The sequence below is a fragment of the Hypanus sabinus genome, chromosome 1, assembly GCF_030144855.1.
Source record: "Hypanus sabinus isolate sHypSab1 chromosome 1, sHypSab1.hap1, whole genome shotgun sequence".
Taxonomy (NCBI): Eukaryota; Metazoa; Chordata; class Chondrichthyes; order Myliobatiformes; family Dasyatidae; genus Hypanus; species Hypanus sabinus.
Window position 1 is genome coordinate 72753619 of NC_082706.1, and position 22206 is coordinate 72775824.

General features: G+C 39.7%; 1 protein-coding gene across 1 annotated transcript in view; it reads right to left on the minus strand.

Annotated features, from left to right (window-relative positions):
* zfpm2a (zinc finger protein, FOG family member 2a) overlaps positions 1–22206 on the minus strand; it is a 730484-nt gene that overhangs the window by 407770 nt on the left and 300508 nt on the right. Inside the window, exon 3 of the mRNA XM_059984624.1 lies at positions 20988–21109. Within this exon, the coding sequence (XP_059840607.1) occupies positions 20988–21109 (122 nt within the window). The remainder of the gene's footprint in view (positions 1–20987; positions 21110–22206) is intronic.

The window sequence follows — 22206 nt, forward strand, 5'->3', positions numbered from 1 at the left end:
TATCATCCTCTCCTCCCTCTTAGCCACCAGCACCATCCACAAACCCCCACCCCAAACAAGATACAAGCCACCTCACAAGATACAAGATATGAAGAAAAAGATTGAGGAGATTGATTTTTAATTTTTTATCTAAACCTCATGTTGAAATTTATGTGTAGTACTGTTTTGTGAAATAAGTCAAAATATTTAAATACGTACATTACATTACATTTTCAAAGTTGCTACCTCTATTTTGCAGTTTCAAAGTTCCATTGGTATAAAGAATTAGGAATATAGATTTAATTAACTTTCTAATCTATTTATTGAGATACAATGTCAAACAGGCCCTTTTGGTCTTTTGAGCTGTGCCACCGGGCAATCCCCCGATTTAACCCTAGCCTAATCGCAGGACAATTTACAACGACCAATTTACCTACCAACCAGTACATCTTTAGACTGTGGGAGGAAACCAGAACATCTGGAGGAAATCCTCACGGACACATGGAGAACGTACAAACTCCCTATAGATAGTGGCAGGAATTAAAGGCATCAATTGAGCTATGGATTTTCAAGAACAAACTAAGAAAATGTTGGAAACACTTTGCAGCTCAGACAATTTCTATGGAAGGATAAATAATTAACTTTCTTGGTCTGGGGCCCTTCTTCAGAACTGGAAAAGATGGTTATTCAGCAAGATTGGAGGAATGCATAAAACAAACTGGATGCTTCTGACATCATGACACCCTGTTACGCTTTAGTCCAGAAGTTCTCAATATGAATCATGCACATGTACTTGATTAAATTTACATGTTAGTGGTGCAAACAGTGATACTATTCCAAGGAACAAATGTTATTGTTCATTTATTGAAATAACATGCTTTCAGTGCAATGCTCTGGACTGGGACCCTACTGAGATGTGTTTCTACTTTATATTTTGGAGTTCCCATAGCTAGTGTGCCAAACCTCCTCTGACATATTAATTTCACTCATGATTGACCAAATCCTTCAGCCCCACAATCTCTGACTTCAAACTGCCCAAATTCCTTTCAGACCTAAATACCAAACTCAGACCTTATTTTATATATCAATTTATTTATTTACATATTCTTGGCTTCATCCTCCCATTAGATTTTTGCATTAACAATCAGATGTACAGGCATACCTAATAAAATGGCCACTGATTGGACAACTCAATCTAGCTGGGATAGAAGATTCGCTGACTGGCAGGAGGCAAAGAGTATAATATTATTCTGTAAGCATTAAAGCATATCTGCAATATAAAGACTTGCAGTTCCATTAACTCCAATATTCGAAAAGTAGCAGATAATGGTTTTCAGATATTTAGCACCAGCAACAGGAGACAAACTTTCCCCATTGTCATTATGGCATTATATATTCAAGATAATTCTGAGATTTTCATCCCCAGCATGCTTCGAACCATAAGAAAAATGCTTTGTTGTGCAAAATATTGGATATCATGTTGTAATTAATTTAAAGTATGTTTATTTCATTTTGGTTACATTTTTAGTTGGCAGGCAAACCTTGCCTCCCACACTGTTAAATTGGGACTGGTAGAATGTTGATCCAGTTCAGGCAGAAACCTTTGTAATTAGAACTTCACAGTGGCAGAATTGGTAATGTTGGTGTGTCTCAGCTCCAGTGACCTGTGTTCCAACCTGACATCCAGTGCAGTCTGTGTGGAGTTCACAAATCCTCTCTGTAACCACATCTTTCCCCACAGAGCTCTCATTCCTTTCCACACCCAAAGGTAGATAGGTTGGTAGGTTAATTGGCTACTGGAAGCTACTCTTAGCAACAGTGGGTGAACCAGGGAAGTTAATGATCATGTGAAACGGAACTCAGACAGGCATCTTCAATGGCTTCTTTAAACATCATTCCCTTTTTCATGAAGTCAGATGTAGGGATATTTTCTGATGGTTGTGTAATGTTCAGTCAGTTCCATTACATCCCCTCAGTAAATGAACCAGTTCATCCTAACCTGCAGATAGATCTGGCCAATGAGGCCAAGGGGGACAGGCAGTAAGTTCCACTAACACCATTAAAGTGCCAGTTCATAGTCTCCGTCAACAAATACAGTAGAACCACTGATCCTTTATATCCGATGACATGGATTTTCTGAGGATCACTATTAATCAAGCTTAACTGCATCAGTGACATAAATACCGTGCCTAAGATACTAGGATCTGCATATGTACTGTAGAAGTGATTCATCTCTTGATACCCTAAAGCTTTTCTACAAACACAAGTTAGGAGTGAGATGGAATATTTGCCTTGATTAACAAAGCTCATGCAACTGGATGCCATCCAGGACAACGAAGCATATTTGACTACTACCTCATCCACAAGTCAATATGTTTATCTTCTACATCACTGGAGCACTGTGGCTTCAGTGTGTACATTTGCAAAATGCACTGAGGTAACATGCCTAAGCTATCTAGCAGCAACTCCCAAACTTGCAACCTCTTAGTCCAAGAAATAGAAGTGTAGCAGGCAGCTATGAACATGACCATCTGTAACTTACTCTCCATGTTATTTGTCATCCTGACTTGGAAGAACACTGAGTGGCCACTTTATTAGGTTCAAGAGTGGCACCCAATGTTGTCTTCTGCTGCTGTAGCCCATTCACTTCAAGTTTTGTCACATTGCAATTCAAAGATGCTCTTCTGCACTCCACTGTTGTAATGCATGGTTATTTTGAGTTACTGTCAGACAAAAAGCTGCTTCCTGTCAGCTTGAACCAGTCTGACCATTCTTCTCTGATCTCTCCCATTAACAAAGCATTTTCACCCACAAAACTGCTGCTCACTGAATTTTTGTTCCTTTTTGAACCATTCTTTGTAAACCATGGAGACTGTTGTGCATGAAAATACAAGGTGATCTGCCATCCTCATTTAGCACTGACATTCATTCCAAGGTCAAAGTCACTTAGATCATGTTTCCTCCCCATGCTGATCTATATGCTTCTGTACACTGAGTTGCTGCTACATTAACAAGCAAGTGTACAGGAGTAGCTAATAAAGTGGCCACTGTATGTATATTACCTTTCTTCCAGTGTCCCTAGGTCTAAATCCTAGAGGAGGAGTTAAGGCCTGGGGTAGATCAGAAATGATCATATCGAAAGACAGGGCAGTCCTGAGGTACCAATTAGCCTAGTGTGTTCCTTGAGTTCTTCTTTCCTCTGTAACAAAATTATATGAGCACCTTCACCATCACCAGAAGCCCTGCAGTGATTCACAATGGTTCACCAACAACTGCTGAGGGCCTATTAGTTAGTGAAGGGAAACAGATACTGGCTCTATTAGTGATGCTGAAATTCCAAAATATGAAGAAGTAAAAGAAAAATTAGTAACATTCTGGTATAGTGGCATCTGGCTAGTTAATGTTTTCCTTAATCTCATTTACAAGACATAAATATATTTTTTAAGTAAATGAAAACATTTTAACTATACGGATGTGTCTTGGCTTGAAGCACATGTTTAATTAATGGGTTGTTATCAGCCATTCCTACATCAGGCAACTATTTCTTGATATTATATCAAGAACTGTATTTGCTTTAGATTGATATTTGTGATAGCCGGGTTTTGAAACTCCAAAGCTTAAAAACTAATCAAAAGCAAAAATACGGAGTTGGGTTGCAAGTCTAACTTCATTTTTACTTTAAGCAAGACATGTACTTATGATGTGGTAGCGTCACGATATACCCAATTTACTTACTTTTACACGTAACCTGTAATGAATTATATAATACAACTACTATATAGGTGTCCGGAGCATAGTAAATTTTAAATTGTCCCATTCAGGCCAGAAGTTTTAAAAGTTGTGGCATAATTCTTTCTTTTCTGGCAGGTGAGACAATCTCTACTCTACTCTAATCTCAATCTCTACTCTACTTGGCAAGTAAGACAATCTCAAGTTCTGGGGACTCTTCTGTGGTGGTTGTAGGAGTTACTCTGAGACTGCAGGAAAGGTTCTGACAACTCTGGTCACCTTTCTTTCCTAACAATTGACTCTGCTCTCCTCAAGCAAGGAGGATATTGATGAGCTTCTGATTCAGTGTCAGTGTAGTGTGTTTTGCTGACATTGCTCACAGTGCACTCTTTAAACTCTGGACAAACCTTCTCACCAAGCCATTTATACCATGCTGGAATGGTGCATAAATAATGTCTTATTTAATTCATTTTCAGGCATGACTGAAACTGTTCCGCAACAAACTGTCACTGACTAAGTGTTATGGAACACTAGTCTTTGAGAAGAGGCTTTTCAATACATCAACAGTGTGCGAGGCTGTAGTGGAGGCCATTGGGAACACTTCTGGCCACTTTGTGGCTGATTCACTAGTGATCCACCAAGAAATTTGTCACCCAGAAAATGAATCTTCTGCCAAGGCAATACAGGCAACTTCCAGGAATGAAGAGGCGCTGCTCTTGGTATTTCTGGATGTGTTGGCATCTTGAAAAGCACATGCAAGTTGCTTGATCTGCTTATCTATCCCAGGACACCATACAAATCTTTGAGCTGACTCTTTTTGACCATGCCTAGATGACTAGTATATAGCTCCTCCAATACTATAACTTTCAGCTTGGATGGTACAATAACTCTCAATCCCTTCATTAGGTAACCTCCGCCAGGGGCAAGTTCATACTGGTGCTGGTAAAAATGTGGGAAATGGAAATGGAGTTTCTGCTGCACATTTCAGCCATTTTGGGTGACCATGTAAGACCAGAGACAATGTGGGGTCTTTTCTGGTTTCCCTTTGGTCATCTCGGCCATAAAGTGGAAATTTTGATTTGCGTAAGGGAGAACATGTCAAGAGGAGGGTCCTATTTTGTAAAATTTTCAGGTATTTCCTTTATCAAGGGTAAACAGTACATTCCATCGGCATTTCCATCATTTGTTGTTCTCATGAATTCAATCTTGTAATTGTGTCCTCCAAGAAGCAGAGCCCATCTCTGCATTTGTGCTGCTGCTGTTAGTGGAACACCCTTCAGTGGATTGAAAATGGACACCAGTGGTTGATGATCAATAATGAGGGCAAACTCTCTCCCGCTCTCCCACACAAGTGCTGGTTAAAAAATTTTACACCCTAAATCAGATTCAAGGCCTCTCTGTCAATCTGTATGTAATTTTTCTCTGCAGTGGCAAGAGAACGTGATGCAAAGGGTATGGGAAGTTCATTTCCATCACTCATAACATGTGACATAACTGCACCTATACCATAAGGCAAGCTTCACAGGACAATGTGGATCATAATGTGTGAGTACAGTGTCTCGTGTCACCACTTCCTTCACCTTTTGGAAAGCCACTTCACACTACTTTGTCCATTGCCATTTCTTCCCAATCTGTTGTAATGAGTTCAAGGGGTGGAGCACAATAACCAACTTGGACTCAATCTGTTATTGGAATTGACAAATCATAGAAACATAGAAAACCCCAGCACAATACAGGCTCTTCGTTGTGCCAAACATGTCCCTACCTTAGAAATTACTAGACTTCCCCATAGCCCTCTGTTTTTCTAAGTTCCATGTACCTATCCAAAAGTCTCTTAAAAGACCCTATCGTATTCGCCTCCACCACTGTTGCCAGCAGCCCATCCCATGCACTCAGCTCTCTGAGTAAAAAACCTACCCCTGACAAATCCTAAAAAGGATCACAACTGTAACAGAACATTTGGCCTTGGGACATCCACCACTGCCTGAATTTTCTTTGCATACTTGTTTATTCCTTGTGTGCCAATCATGTGACCACAGTAAGTGATGTTTGGTTTAAAGAACTCACACTTGTCACATTGTGTTCTGAGCCCATAACCTTCTAATCTTTTTAACAATGCCTTGAGATTTTGGAGATGTTTCTTGTCATTTTTACCAGTAAAAATAATGTCGTCCAGGTAATGCTGAGTGTGTGGACAGCATTGCAGAAACTGGTCCATAGTTTTCCCCAGAATGCAGGTGGAGATGCTACCTCAATACTGATCCTATTAGAGTGATAGAGTACTCTGTGAGTGTTTATGGTGAGAAAAAACTTTGGACTCTTCTTCCATCTCCATCTGCAGGTAGGTCTCAGCTATGTCTACTTTGCTAAAATGTTTTCCTCCAGAAAGATTTGCAAAGATATCCTCTATCCCTGGCTGAAGGTATTGATCTATTTTCAGTACAGGGTTGATGGTGACCTTAAAATCACTGCAGACCCTGATAGACCCATTCTTCTTGGCTACTGGGACCATTTGTGTTGCCCAATGGCTCCACTCAAACTTGGAAAGAATTCCTTCAGGCTCCATGCAATTGAGCTCACTGTCACTTTATCACGGAATGTATAAAGAACTTGATGGCCTTCGTAAAACTTGGGGGAGGTATTTTCATTTACCATTATTTTAACCTTGATATGCCATCCTTGAAAACTGTTACAGCATCCAGTACTTCTCTTAATTTGCTTTCATTTGACTCTATTATAGGGGATGTGGGATGCAAATGGTTGATTGATCTCCACAAGTTGTTGTCTCAGCCAATCAAATCCCCACAATGTTGGCCTTTCTGTTTTACCATATATCAGCCCAATGTGGCTTTTTGGTTATTGTATTTCACTGTTAAGAATGTCATTCCCACAGGAATTATCTTTTCTCCAATGTAAGTTCTTAGCTGGATACCTGCAGGCTTCCCTTTAGTATCTTTTAAGTGTTATTTATCTCATTTTGTGGAATGACTGAAATAGCTTTAATTAATTCACCATTCACTTCTGGTGTAAGCCACTTTGCTTGTCTGTTGTTAGTTTTCACATTGTAAATCTCATGGCTACCTAGTTCTGAGTCACTCTCATCATTAGCCGAGTTTTCATTAACAGCATGCAGATTAGTGATCATTTTGAAACTGCCACTTGACTTTTCAGCATTTTCTCTTCTCTTTGCAGTCTATTTATTTCTGTCTGCCTGAAATGCTCTTTTTATGTGTCCTACTTAGTTGAATTTTCTACAAGTTTTACATTTAAATCTGCATTGGCTGGGTGTACATGATCCCCTGCCACAATGGTAACAAATTTATTTGGACAGGCCAGTTTCTGTTTAGACACTGCAATTTGGCTCACGCTCAAACTCATGATCATGACTACAGCTCAACTGTGCCTCTGGCTGCTGTTTCCATTGATACAGCAATCTCAAATGTGCTTGTAAATGTAAGTAGTGCTTCATTTAGGAGCAGTATTTGAATGCTTTCTTGTAACATTCCACAAACTAAATAATGCTTTAGTGCTTCATTAAGTCCATTACCAAAATGATAATGCTCAGGCAACCTCTTTAATTCAGTTACATATGCTGAAATTTTGCTTATGAAACCTAAAGAATTTTGTAATCACAATGATTTTGGTTCTAAGTTTTCCTGTATAACTTCAACAATTTCAGCAAAGCTCATTTCAGCTGGTTTGGTTGGAGGAATTAAACTTCAAAGCAAATGATATGCCAATGCACTCAGCAAAACTGGTTCTTGGTTCTCATTGGCTATTCCATTTGTTTCAAAATACCATGCAGTATACATCAGCCAGTTTCAAACACTTCTATTTTTTTCTCATGTAGCTAGACACTTCCGCACTTTTTTATTTATGATTAGTATCACACAGTATTCCCTGTTTATGCAGCTGTAAATTTGTTCATTGTCTGCCTTTTTTAAAACTCGGTTGTCTTTCCTTTTCCGTAATCCTTTTACTCAGTCCTTTTACTCGACCAATTGTCACTGCACTTTTTAAAAACTCAAAAATCTCAATGTGCTTCAACAGATAGGTAGCCATCTCCGGTTTGTTTAAAAACCACTCATTGCCATTGTTCTGTTTTGTAACTCCAAAACATAAAAACTAATCAAAAGGAAAAATAAGGAGCCGGAATGCAAGTCTAACTTCGTTTTTACTTTAACCGAGGCAAGCACTTATGACATGGTAGCATCATGGTGTTTGCAATTCACTCATTTTTACATATAATCCATAATGAATTATTTAAACAAACAAAGAATGCTTAATCAAACAATATATTTACAATAATACTCAAATATTATTGAATTATTAAATACACAATGGTCAGCTCTTCAGAAAATAACACTCAGTAGACCATACACTCAATCTTTCTGAATAAAGATGGAACAGTTAAGATTCACAAATTTTCATAAATATCTGCAATATTTATAAGTTATTTACATTCTGTGAAAATATTGCAGTAAGCAGTTCAGCATCCTTTTAATGTGGTTGCACAACAGTCTAATTGTCAAACATTTTCTCTTAACAGCACACCTTCTTGAATATTACCCAAAACTACAACTGAACAGATGGCAACTGATTCAATTTTTAACCAAAAGAGACAGTATTTAGAACTTCTCTCTAATGACTGAAAATAAAACAAATTTTGTGTAACAGAAACAGTTGAGTTAAGCTGCCACAGACCACAACTTACTTGGAACACTACAACTTGTATAACTCCTCAAAGCTAGCCAGATTTACACACGTGATTTAGCAGTGCTCTGTAGAAACTGAAAATGTGAAAATATCCGAACAGGCTAAGTTGGTCACTTTTCAGTACAGAATCCAAATTGCCGCAGGCTGACAAAAGGTTACTGCCACTTTTAATCAATCATATCTTATCAGCCTTTTCCTGGTTGAAAATGGCAAGGAATGAAGCAGAATAAATGGTTTTTGATCCCAATTAGTTTAGAAGAAGAGGTCTGATACTTTTGGTACAATGACGTTCGCACTCATTTACTTCACAAACTATAAAGGACCACCGGGATTGATTTACTTCTGCTTGACATATTCCAGACTACTTTCTCCTCATACCTTATCTGCGATTTTTATCATCTTTAGACCTGATATGAGACACGAACACTTGCCAAATCTGTATTTTTTCTAAATATTTTAATATTCTGTTGTTCATCCATCAAAGTGGTAATCAGATATGATCTGACAGAATTTTGTCTTATGTGGTACAGAAAAGGGGATTCTGGGAAAAAGTCTTTTCAGTCTTGATAGTTTATCAACTTGCAGATAGTGTGAGATCGCTTTCCCAATGACTTCATTTTCATTATCTTGCCAATATTCTGTTTTCTTCCTAAACTCAGGATTTGACTTCCAGACTGTCTCTCTCCCTCTTTCTGTCTGTCTCTCTGTCTGTCTGTCTCTCTCTCTCTGCAGCCATTTTGAATCTTCTCTTTCTTATCTGGCTAACACAGGCCTGCATCATCTTTTCCTTCTCCTGACAGGGGCTACAACAATGGGTTCTGATACCGCTGCTCAACATTTGCTTCAGAAAACCCTGCCACAGGCTCAGATTAACAAGAAAATAGATAGCTGCATGCAAAACAAAACATTTTTCAGAATGTCTCCATTTGATTAATGGAGTAATGACAAGGGCCACTTTAATTTTAGTGCAGGATTTTCTACTCCACATATCATGTAGGACTATCAATGAATAATTTGGATTATTTACTACAAGCTGCCACAATTTATAGTTTTCACTGTCTGCTATCAAATTTAAACTACTCAAATTCTTTACTTACTTTACAAAAAAAAGGCATTACAGTTTTCTTAGTGTGTTACATCCCGAGTCTTAAAGGAATTTTAGTCTAGCTCTTACTTATTCTGTTTTTTACCCCTTTTTCTTTTTAAAATTTTATCCTCATGAAAACACAGGCCAATACATTTCATCAGTGAGTTGAAAATAGAACCTGTACCTCAAACTTTCCAGTATATCTGTGGAATGACGTTGTCTCACTGTCCTTTACCTTTGGGGTTGACGACTGCAAGATGCACTCACAGAAATAATACAGTTGCCTTAATTTTAAAATTCAAGCATGAGAATTTCTGTAACTTCCAAAGTTATTTTTACTTCCCCATTAGCTGGTATTCTGTAAGACTCAGGCCATTCACCCAGTTTTCTAAATAATAACGGAAAACGTTCATTTATATAGTATCATCCACTTCCATTGGAGAAAGGGAGAAAAAGATTTCCAAATTTAACCTTTTTCATCTTGTCAAGGGAAAACAATATTTGCAATTTCAACCCTACATAATATCACTCTGACGTATTGTTATTGAATGACAATAATTGTTTTCTAAAAGATAATCATCTTATTTCATTCTTACAAGCACAAAATGATAATTCTCATAATGTCATATTGTCACTGATGTTATTTTTCATATCTTCATTGAAATTTTTTTTCATTTTAAGGGAACAGTAAATTGGAAAGCTATCCTTTCATGTATTTATATTCTGTTTATTCATAGATGTTAGTTTATTAGTTTATAATTGCTTTTGTTTAAATCTATATATATTTGCAGGTTTCAGCTTTGAACTTTCCCACCTTGCATGATCAGATGGAATGTATTTTGGATCCTGGGGCATTTTAGATAGTCCCACATGAAAACTGAGTTACAGAAGCACACACAATCATTACACGTCATCATCCAAAAAGTAAACAGGTTTATCTGAAGGCTATATTTTAATGTGTGCCTGCTGCTCCTAGTTAAAACAGTTACAAACAATTCAAATCAGATATTCCAAACCATTTCAGAAGTACCTGGTGATAGCTGGAATGAAATGCCCATGGGTAAATAACCCACAGGTAGGAATCAGATGCACCATACTTCTATGCCATGAAATATCAACCCAGCTGAAGTTAGCCCAAAAAATCTGGAGACTTGTTTTGGGTGTTATGGTGAATTTGTGGGTCTTTATTAAACTCATACTTGACTTTAAATATAGAGCAATTATGCGCAGATCAGAAACAAAATCAACATTTGCAGTCTTCGTTTCTGCATCATTCCTAAGGAGCCAAGGTACAACCTAAATTTTCAAATGTGGAAACACACAAAATGCCAGAGGAGTTCAGCGGGTCAGGCACATCTACATAAGGGATGAACAGTTGATGTTTTGGGCCAAGAACCTCATCAGGACTGGAACGGAATGGGGAAGATGTCAGAATGAGAAGCTGGAGGTAGGGGAAGGAGTAAAAACTAGAAGGTGAAGGTGAAAGGTGCCAATAGCAAAGAGCATGAGGATGGACCTACTTGGTGGGGGAAGAGCAAACAAATGTGAAAAGGTCCAAGCCCTGTCAATCCAACACTGCCATGGAATAATTTATTGGAATTAATGCCCTAGATAGGGAAAAAAACAAGCCTATCCACTGGGTATTATTTCTCCTTCAAATAATAGTGGAATCAATGATCAAGCATAATAAAACACTATGGTTACTTCCTGGATAATAGTGGATTATGTACAAACAATGTATCTTTGGTCAGCAGCAGCTGACTATTAATTCTTCCCACAAAGGCCATGGTATAGGTGTAAATAGCCCCGCTGCATGATATGGAAAGACGTCCTGCTACCTCTTATTCAGCCATTATTTTTTTGAAGATGTTGACCCTTGTATTCGCTTCAGTCATCATTTTCTTGACAGATAAATGCAGGTTGCTTGGTGTCTCTTGGGGTGGCTCGAAAAGGTGTGGTGATATGAAAGATTTGTATTTAAATTATTCACTAGCAAAAAATATAACCATCAAGCCTAAGCAAGACAAGTTAATCTACAAATTAATTTTAAAAATACTAAGCACACACTTCCTCACCACAGACTTTGCTTCCTGTACTTAAGAATTTTGTTTCTTTTTGATGGAAACATAATTTATAATATAAAGGAGATATTCAGCCATTATGTCCATACTAGATCTTGGAACATACTCCTCAATTAGCCTTAATTCCCTCTTCTTTTCCTATTGCTGTATAACATTATACGTTATTCAATTTTGCTATCGTTTTCGTTACTACATCAGGTGATTAATTTGTAGAGTGAGTTTCATAGATTTCTTAATCCAATTTTAAGCCTATCACACACAGTTTTGTTATGAAGGATATCAATATACTTATTTTAAAAATCAATTGAGAGCAATCCCACTAAGTATACCATATTTTCAAAAGCATGCAGCGAGCCGATGTATTCTGCGGTTGTATACCATTTATATATTAATTCAAGGAGCATCATACTGTGTTCTGCATTATTTAAAACTGAGTCATTATTTTCCTGTACTGTTCGGGCATTTCTTGCTGTAAAATGATTTGTAGCAAGAATCCTTGTTTGTGAAACTGTTGCCTCTGCATTGACCACACTCAGTATTCAGCACAATCATCCCCTCAAAATTCACCACCATACTACAAGACCTGAGCCACAGTAACTCCCTGTGTAAGTGGATCCTTGATTTCCTCACTGGCAGACACTCACCATCAGCACAAGCGCACCACAGGTCTGTGAGCTTAACTCCTTGCTCTGCTCACTTTATATGTATGATTGTGTGGCTAAGTACAGCTCCAACACGGTATTTATGTTTGCTGATGAGTGTTTAAGTTTGCACTGTTGTTGGTTGTTTGGAGAATGGAGGTGGAGAGGGTCAGGGGCTTTAAATTTCATTAACATATCAGTGGATCTGTCCTGAAAACAGACTGTAAGTGCCTTTGATATTTCCTTTGTTCCAGCATTTTCTGTTTGCATTACACTTTACTCTGTTAGTTTGAATTGTCCTGTATCCTAGCTGAGACTGGAGAAACGCAGAAGTGTAAAAACTCCTTACAAACAGGTAGGGATCGATTTTCCAGCTGGACTAACACTGTTGTGTGGCCAAACTGCACTGTGCCAAGACCAGTTGTATTAAGTGCTGCCCGAAGACATGATAACCAACAATGAATGTTGAATGAATATGTGAATACATTGTGAATGAATATGTGAATATGTGAATACATTGTGTACTGTTGGACATTATGACTGTTGAAACTCTGTATCTTGTCTGATCTTGTGAATGTCAGCTCTTGGTCTTGTCCTGTCTAAGTATTATGCTGTCCAAACCTGCAGTGGTCAGAAAATTTAGTTACCCGGCAATAACTTATTTAGTGTTATACAATTGTAGATTGCTCTTGCTCTCTTCTGAGGTGTAAAGCATTCTGACCATTTCTGGATGATTTTACTACACTTGGGAATTTCAATTGGATATCTTGCAATCAACCTAGATCCCACAAATCATCTGTCTGCATGACTTCTTTCACAAACTCGACTTGGCCGCTTAGAACGTAGAACATTACAGCACAGTACAGGCACTTTGGCCCAAGATACTGTGCTGACCTTTTAACCTACTTTAAGATCAATCTAACCCTTCCCTTCTACATAGCCCTCTATTTTTCTCTCATTCATGTGCCTATCTAAAAGTTTCTTAAGTGCCTGTAAAAATCTGCCTCTAACACCAGCCCTGGCAGGGCATTCCATGTCCTCACCACACTGTGTAAAAACTTACCTTTGCCACCCCCTATATGTTCTTCCAATCATCTTAAAATTAGGCCCCCTCATATTAGACATTTCCACCATGAGAAATCGATTCTGGCTATCCACTTCAACCATGCCTCTTATCATCTTGTACACCTCTATTAAGTCACCATTCATCTTTCTTCGCTCCAAAGAGAAAAACCTTAGCTCACTTATTCCCAAAGACTTTTTAAAAAATCAAAATAACTAAACAAATAAAACAGAAGTGTGGGCTCCAAACAAATGATCGCTATTGCCAGTCCAAAACAATCCACCATACTCACTATTTCCTACAACTCCCCCCAGCACTCAGGAAATGTATGTACCCCTACAGTGCTAAGAAATTTGACAGTCAATGCACCTTCTGGATTCACAGCAAGCTTTCAAAGGTCCAGGTTATTGTCATTTTGTTGTTGTTTCTCTCCACGCTTTGTGGCTCATTGGATGGCAACCTCGCCATTTCTTGCCTATTTATTATGAGGCTGAGATGCTAGCTTGACGCTCAGCTCAGCACAGGTGGAGAGCATGCAAGGAGCTGGCTGGATTCGAACCTGGGACACCTCACTTCGAAGTTTGTTGTGGATGCCACTACACCACATGCCAGCGATTGTCATATAGATAAGTACATGTATGCACAGGAGAAATGAAAAGCTTACTTTTCAGCAGCATCACAGGTACATAGCAGTAGAGACAAAACCTTATGATGAAGTGCAAGATCTAAAGAGCAAGCGGGGCCTGTCGGAACTTTCTGCGGAACTTGAGATCATTTGGGTTAGTATTAGGTACTAGGCATGGACAAGTAAAAATAAATTAGATTTAAGCTGAATGGCCATTGTGGAATGGGCTAGTGTTACCATGGGGAGTTGAGGCTCTGGCTCAAGATGCTTCAGCGAGGAGAGGTAGAGACTACGGTAAAGATTAAGGTTAAGTTTCTGGTACAATTCTCTTTTTTTTCTTATTGAACAGTTAGAGCTGTGGCAATGGTAGCCAGGATGGTGAATTGCTCTTCTTGTAGGATGTGAGAAGAAAGGGAGACCTCCAATATCCCTGACAACTACACCTGTAAGAAGAACATCCAGCTGCTGCTTCTTACAGACCACATTAAGGAACTGGAGCTGGATGACCTGTGGACCATTGTGAAGAAGGAGTGTTTGTCTGACAGGAGTTATATGTAGGTAGTTACACCAAAGGTGCAGGTCACAGGTATCCAGGTGACCATCAGGAGAGGAAAAGGGGGTAGGCAGTCAGTGCAAGGTACTGCTGTGGTCCTTCCCCTCAATAACAAGCATATTGTTTTAGATACTACTGTGGGAGGTGACCTAGCAGAGGAAAGCTACAGCAGTCGGGTCTCTGGCACTGAATCTGGCTCTGTGACTCAGAAGGGAATAGAGCAAAAGAGGCAAGCAGTAATGCTAGGGGATTCATTGGTCAGAGGATCAGACATGAGCTTTTGTGGGTGAACCCGAGATTTGCAGAAGGTATGTTGCCTCCTAGGTGCCAGGGTCAGGACCAATCTCAAATCAAGTCCACGGCAGTATTAAGGGAGAGGGTGAGCGGCCAGAAGTCATGGTCCATGTTGATACCAATGACAAAGGCAGGAAAGGTGAATAGGTCCTGCAAAGTGTGTTTAGGAATTTAGATGCTAAGTTAAATGACAGTACCACCAAGGTTATGAGCTCTGGATTCCTATCTGTGCGACATGCAAGTGAGGCTACAAATAGGAAGATAATGCAATTTAACATGTGGATAAGGAGAGGATACAGGAGGGAGGGCTTCAGATTTTTGGATTTTATTCCAGGGAAGATGGGACTTGCACATACAGAATGTTTTGCATGTACCTGAACTGAAAGGGGGCCAATATTCTTGCAGAAAGGTTTGCTAGTGCTGCTCTGGGGATGGGGGTGTTAAATTGGAGTTTCAGGGCAATTAGTGGAGTGATTGTGGAGAAAGTAGATGTTAAGTCTACAAACAAAGATAGGAAATGGAAGATTTAACATGAGTTGTGTCTATTTTAATGCATGGAGCTTAGAGCATGGAGCAACATGTGGAATTTTGATATTGTGGCCATTAATGAGACAGTAGCAGGAGGGGCAGAACTGGCAGCTCAACATTCTGGGGTTCTGTTGTTCTAGACATAAAAATCACGAAAAGAAGAGATTTAAAAAAAACACAAAAAGAAGGGGTCCCAGAACAGATCCCTGAGGAACACCACTGGTCACTGACTTCCATGCAGCATATGACCCATCTACAACCACTCTTTGTCTTCTGTGGGCAAGCCAATTCTTGATCCACAAAGCAAGGTCCCCTTGGATCCCATGCTTCCTCACTCTCTCAATAAGCCTTGCATGAGGTACCTTGTCAAATGCCTTGCTGAACTCTATATACACTACATCTAGTGCTCTACCTTCATCAATGTGTTTAGTCACATCCTCAAAAAATTCAGTCAGGCTCGTAAGGCATGACCTGCCTTTCAGAAAGCCATGCTGACTATCCCTAATCATATTATGCCCCCCAAACATTCATAAATCCTGCCTCTCAGGATCTTTTCCATCAACTACCAACCACCGAAGTAAGACTCACTGGTCTATAATTTCCTGGGCTACTCCCTTTCTTGAATAAGGGAACAACATCTGCAACCCTCCAATCCTCTGGAACCTCTTTGCATTGATGATGCAAAGATCATTGCCAGAGGCTCAGCAATCTCCTCCCTCACTTCCCACAGTAGCCTGGGGTACATCTCATCTGGTCCCAGAGACTTATCCAACTTCATGCTTTCCAAAAGCTCCAGTACATCCTCTTTCTTAATATCTATATGCTCAAGTTTTTCAATCCGCTGTAAGTCATCCCTACGATCACCATGATCGTTTTTCGTAGTGAATACTGAAGCAAAGTATTCATTAAGTACCTCTGCTATCTCATCCAGTTGCATACACATTTTTTCACTGTCACACTTGATTGGTCCTATTCTTTCATGTCTTATCCTTTTGCTCTTCACATACTTGTAGAATGCCTTGGGGGTTTTCTTTAATCCTGCTCGCCAATGACGTCTCATGGCCCCTCTGATTCTCCTAATTTCTTTCTTAAGCTCCTTCCTGCTAGCCTTATAATCTTCTAGATCTTAATCATTACCTAGTTTTTTGAACCTTTTGTAAGCTTTTCTTTTCTCCTTGACTAGATTTTCAACAGCCTTTGTACACCACAGTTCCTGTACCATCCTTTCCTTGTTTCATTGGACCGTACCTATACAGAATGCCACGCAATATTTGCCACATTTCTGCCGTACATTTCCCTGAGAACATCTTTTCTCAATTTATACTTCCAAGTTCCTGCCTGACAGCTTCATATTTCCCCTTACTCCAATTAAACGCTTTCCTAACTTGTGTGTTCCAATCCCTCTCCAATGCTATGGTAAAAAAGCCATGCTGATTGTGATCACTATCGCCAAAATGCTCTCCCACTGAGAGACCTGACACCAGACCAGGTTCATTTCCTAATACCAGATCAAGTACAGCCTCTCCTCTTGTAGGCTTATCTACATATTATGTCAGGAAGCCTTCCTGAACACACCTAACAAACTCCACCCCACCTAAACCCCTTGTTCTAGATGCCAATCAATATCTGGGAAATTAAAATCTTCCACTATGACGACACTGATATTATTACACCTTTCAAGAATCTGTCTCCCTATCTGCTCCTTGATTTTCCTATTATTATTGGGTGGCCTATAAAAAAGCACCCAGTAGAGCTATTGACCCCTTCCTGCTCCTTACTTCCACCCACAGAGAGTCCGTAGACAATCCCTCCATAACTTCCTCCTTTTCTGCAGCCGTGACACTATCTCTGATCAATAGTGCCATGCCCCCACCTCTTTTGCCTCCCTCCATATCTTTTCTGAAATATCTAAAGCCTGGCACTCTAAGTAACCATCCCTGCCCCTGAGCCATCCAAGTCTCCATAATGGACACAATCTCATAGCTCCAAGAACTGATACACGCTCTAAGCTCTTCTGCTTTGTTCATGATGCTTCTTACATTAGACACATCTCAAACCATTGGTCTGAGCATAACCCTTCTCTATCACCCGCCTATCCTCCCTCTCACACTGTCTCCACGCTTTCTCTATTTGTAAGCCAACAGCCCATGACTCTGTAGTTAAGTAGGCATACAGTGCATTGGCCTTCATCAACTGCGGGATTGAGTTTATGAGCCAAGAGGTAATGTTACAGCTATATAGGACCGTGGTCAGACTCCACTTGGAGTACTGTGCTCAGTTCTGGCCACCTCACTACAGGAAGGATGTGGAAACCATAGAAAGGGTGCAGAGGAGACTTACAATGATGTTGCCTGGAATGGGGAGCATGCCTTATGAGAATAGTTTGAGTGAACTCGGCCTTTTCTCCTTGGAGCAACGGAGGATGAGAGGTGACCTGATAGAGGTGTATAAGATGATGAGAGGCATTGATCATGTGGATAGTCAGAGGCTTTTTCCCAGGGTTGAAATGGTTGCCACGAGAGGGCACAGTAGGGACAGAGGGGATGTCAGAGGTAAGTTTTTTATGCAGAGAGTGGCGAGTGCATGGAATGGGCTGCCAGTTATGGTGGGGGAGGGAGACACAATAGGACCTTTTAAGAGACTCCTGGATAGGTACATGGAGCTTAGAAAAATAGAGGGCTATGGGTAACCCTAGGTAATTTTTAAATTAAGTACATGTTCAGCATATCATTGTGGGCTGAAGGGCCTGAATTGTACTGTAGGTTTTCTATGTTTCTAGACATGAGTGAGTGGGAAGGATTAAAGGGGGTGGGATGGTATTACTGATCAGGAAAACTTCCATGGCATTGCTAAGACAGGACAGACTGAAGGCTCATCTACTGAGGCTATATGGGTGGAACTGAGGGATAAGAAGGGGATTAATGGGATTGTATTATTGACCTTCCAATAGTCAGTAGGATTTAGAGGAGATTAGTAGACAGTTACATAAAAAATAAGAAAGTGATAGCATGTGATTTTAACTTTCCACATATTGACTGCTCCCTCAATCAATATCTATAGGTCTCAACTAGAGTATGATACTAGATCACTCTAATATGCTTCAAGATAGCAAGTACCTCCTTTAAGTACCCAGGGCCTGACAAGGGGTTCCCTTGGACACTGTGGTATGTTTGTGCAAAAATTGCAGGGGCTCTGGCAGGCCTTTGGAGAGTGGTGAGGTGCTGAAGAACCAGAGGATATCTCATGTTGTTCAACTGTTTAAGCAAGGCTCTAAGAATAAACCAGGAAACTCTTTTAAGAGACTCTTAGTTAGGTACCTAGAGCTTAGAAACACAGAGGGCTTTGCGGTAGTGACATTCTAGGCAGCTTCTAGAGTAGGTTACATGGTCAACACAATGTTGTGGGCCGAAGGGCCCGTAATGTGCTGTAGGTTTTCTATTACAGGCTGGTTAGCCTAACATCAGTAGTGGGTAAACTATGGCAAGGTATTTAAGGGACAAAATATGTAGGTACTTGGATAGATAGGGCCCAATTAAGGATAGTCAACATGGCTTTGGGCTGGTCATGAAGGTTCAGTCACCTGGCACTCAGGATGAAGTAACAAATTGGATTCAACTTTGGCTAAGTGGGGAAAAACTAGAGAGTGGAAGTAGATGGTAGCCTCTAAAACTGGAGGCAAGTGACTAGTGCTGTGCCACAGGGATCGGTATGGGGTCCATTATTCTTTGTCATCCATAGTAATGATTTGGATGATAATAAGGTAAACTGGATAAGTAAATTTGTCAATGACACCAAGATTGTAGATGCATGGGACAAATAGGAAGGCTATCCAAGTTTGCAGTGGGATCTGGAGTAGTTGGATATGTGGGCTGAAAATGGCAGATGGAATTTAATGCAGTTAAGTGCGAGGTGTTGCCCTTCAGTAGGACCAAGCAGGGCAGGTCTTACATGGTGAATGGTAGGGCATTGAGGAGTATGGTAGAACAAATGAATCCAGATACAGATTTGTCAATTTTTGGAAGTGGATTTAGAAATAGAAGTGTTGTAAAGAGTGCTTCAGCACATAGGCCTTCATAAATCAGAGTACTGCGTACTGGAGTTCTTTCACCATTCATGCTGCCCTCACCTGCATCTCCTCCATGTTCCAGACATCCGCTTTCAGCCCATCTTCTCACTGCTTTGACAGGGAGAGAGTTGCTCTACCACCCCCTGAGCCTCTGAATCTAGCAAATCATTCTCCGCAGCCTTTGCCATCTTCAGCAAGATCCTACCACCAAAAACATCTTTACCTCCTCCCAACACTCCACTTTCTGCAGAGATCATTCCCTCTGTGATTCCCTTGTCCCTTCCCTTCAGGCCTGAAATGGCTAGCACAAGAGGGCACAGTTTTAAGGTGCTTGGAAGTAGGTACAGAGGAAATGTCAGGGTTAAGTTTTTATGCAGAGAGTGGTGAGTGTGTGGAATGGGCTGCCTGCAATGGTGGTGGAGGCGGATACGATAGGGTCTTTTAAGAGACTCCTGGACAGGTACATGCAGCTCAGAAAAATAGAGGGCTATGGGTAACCCTGGGTAACTTCTAAGATAAAGACATGTTTGGCACAGCTTTGTGGGCCGAAGAGCCTGTATTGTGCTGTAAGTTTTCTATGTTTCTATGTGAAAATTAGAGGGGAAACCTGCAGGTATTGCCATCCCCATGCATCTGAAGCCTTTGTTATGATAGTAAAGGTCACCTGAACAATTGAGAGCTGCAATGGAAAACGCCAAGATGAGTGCAATTTGTAGATGGTACATACTTAATCCAGCATTTTAAATATTCATTCCCTTCAGTGTGCCAGTACTGGAAGCAATCAATGTTTAAGATGGTGGATGAAAAGCCAGGTAAATGACCAGGGTTGCCTTGGATGGTGTCAGGTTTCTTGAGTGTTGTTACAGTTGTACTCATCCAAGCAACTGGAGAGAATTGCATCATATTCCTCAACTGCACCTTGTAGAAATGTGAAAGGCTTAGTGGACTCAGATCACTGACCTATCATCAGGTCACAAAGCTGAAACACTAGTTCCATTCCACCGATAACAATATTGCCTGCCCTTCTAAATACTTAGGAAACTTCTGTGTTTACATATTGATATAGTATACCAAGAGATTGGTTTGAAGTCCTAAACTAAATACTTCACTTCAAACACATTATTAAATTTTTGCAATAAAAATATTTATCAGATTCACTAAATAATCAAGAATTTTTATCCTACCATCTTAGCCACAATCAGAAAACTCAGTACATTTAGGGAATGAACCTGGAATGTTCTTCGTCTCTGCTAATCATCAAGATACTTTAGTAGTTCACCTCTGGCCCACTGAAGAGTGGAACTCAGATACTTATTTAAAAAAATGATTAAAAGTAGGAAGTTTAAGGCATGTTGCTGGCAAACCTTAAAATCTTAACAAGTTTTCTTGTTATCAGTTGAGGAGAAAATCAATGATCAGTTCTGGAAAAATCCTCTGATTGAGAACTTTGCATAAAATATCTAATTTATAATAGTTATATACATACACAGTTCCATGCAATAACCAGTAACTGTTGTACTTTAACATAAATCTCAATAAAATAACATAGTTTTTTTTTATTTTTAATAAACCCTAGTCAAAAAAAGATGTATTCAACTCTCTAACCAGAGTAAACAGTAACATACCGGAGAATTGCTGTCTGTCACTCCTATACTGCCATCAAAAGGTCCCCAGGTTGTTCCACCAGGAATTTGTTGCCGGCTGCGAATCTTTCGCATTCCATTTTTCTGGAATATTTCAAGCTCGTCTAAGACAAAAGGAGTAGATAACTATTAAAGTGACCATAGGGTATGCTACACTGTCATTGTCTGGTAACTGTTCATATTTGGAGTTATAGGATTGTTATTTGTTGCTATTCACTCCAATTTGTATATATTAACAACACAGAATATTAAAAATGCCTTCACATTTAATAGTTCAAAATACTAACCAAAAACTTCAATTCTCAATCTGACTGGTGACACATCTTACTAAGATTTTAAGTCTCATTGAGTCTTTACTGGGCTTATAATTTGCCCTTTGGAACTTTACCAAACCTTTGAAAACAAATTGAAACTTCACATAAGTGAATCCAAGCAGATTTCATTTGGCTTCACATTTTACCAAAGCCTAATTATGTAGCGACACTCCTTTTTAAAGTCGATAATGAGGGATAAATTGGGAAGTAGAGTCAAGTGGAACTTGAAGAACAACTACAATACTGGAGAAGAATCCAGCTACACCAGAAATGAAAATATAATTTAAAATATAAAATGTTAGAAATGTTAAACTAACTTGTTGCTTCATTTTCAATTCTGCTAAAGGATCCATAACAATAAACCTTACCACAGTTCCTTCTTCTAAATGCTGAGACTTTACAGCAACTCCAGCTTTGACTATCTAACAATGTTTCAACTCTGTATGTTGGTGAAGAAGCACTTGGAGCTGAATCTCCTGGTCTCCACATCAGTGTAGGGAATGGGGAAGGGTGGGACGTGTGTGCCCTTTTCTTCTTATGTTCAAGGTCCATTGAGATTTTCTGCACATGTGAACTGGTAAGTGGCAAGAAGCCTAATATAGAGGAGAGACTAGAACAGAGGTTCCCAACCTTTGCTATGGACCAATACCATTAAGCAAGGGGTCTGTGGACCCTTGGACTACAGGGATCACAAGCACATTTTGGGAAATGGGGGTTGGAAAGTGGAGTTTGGGAATTTTAAAATAGTTCTGTAAGGCTGAATATAATCCCTGCCAATTAAACTCATGAGCAATCTGCAATACAAATTGGATTTATTTCTGTAGGGCTCTCAGTACCAGTAACCGTGGTGTTAACTGTTCAGGCTAACAAAATGGCTTTTCTGTATT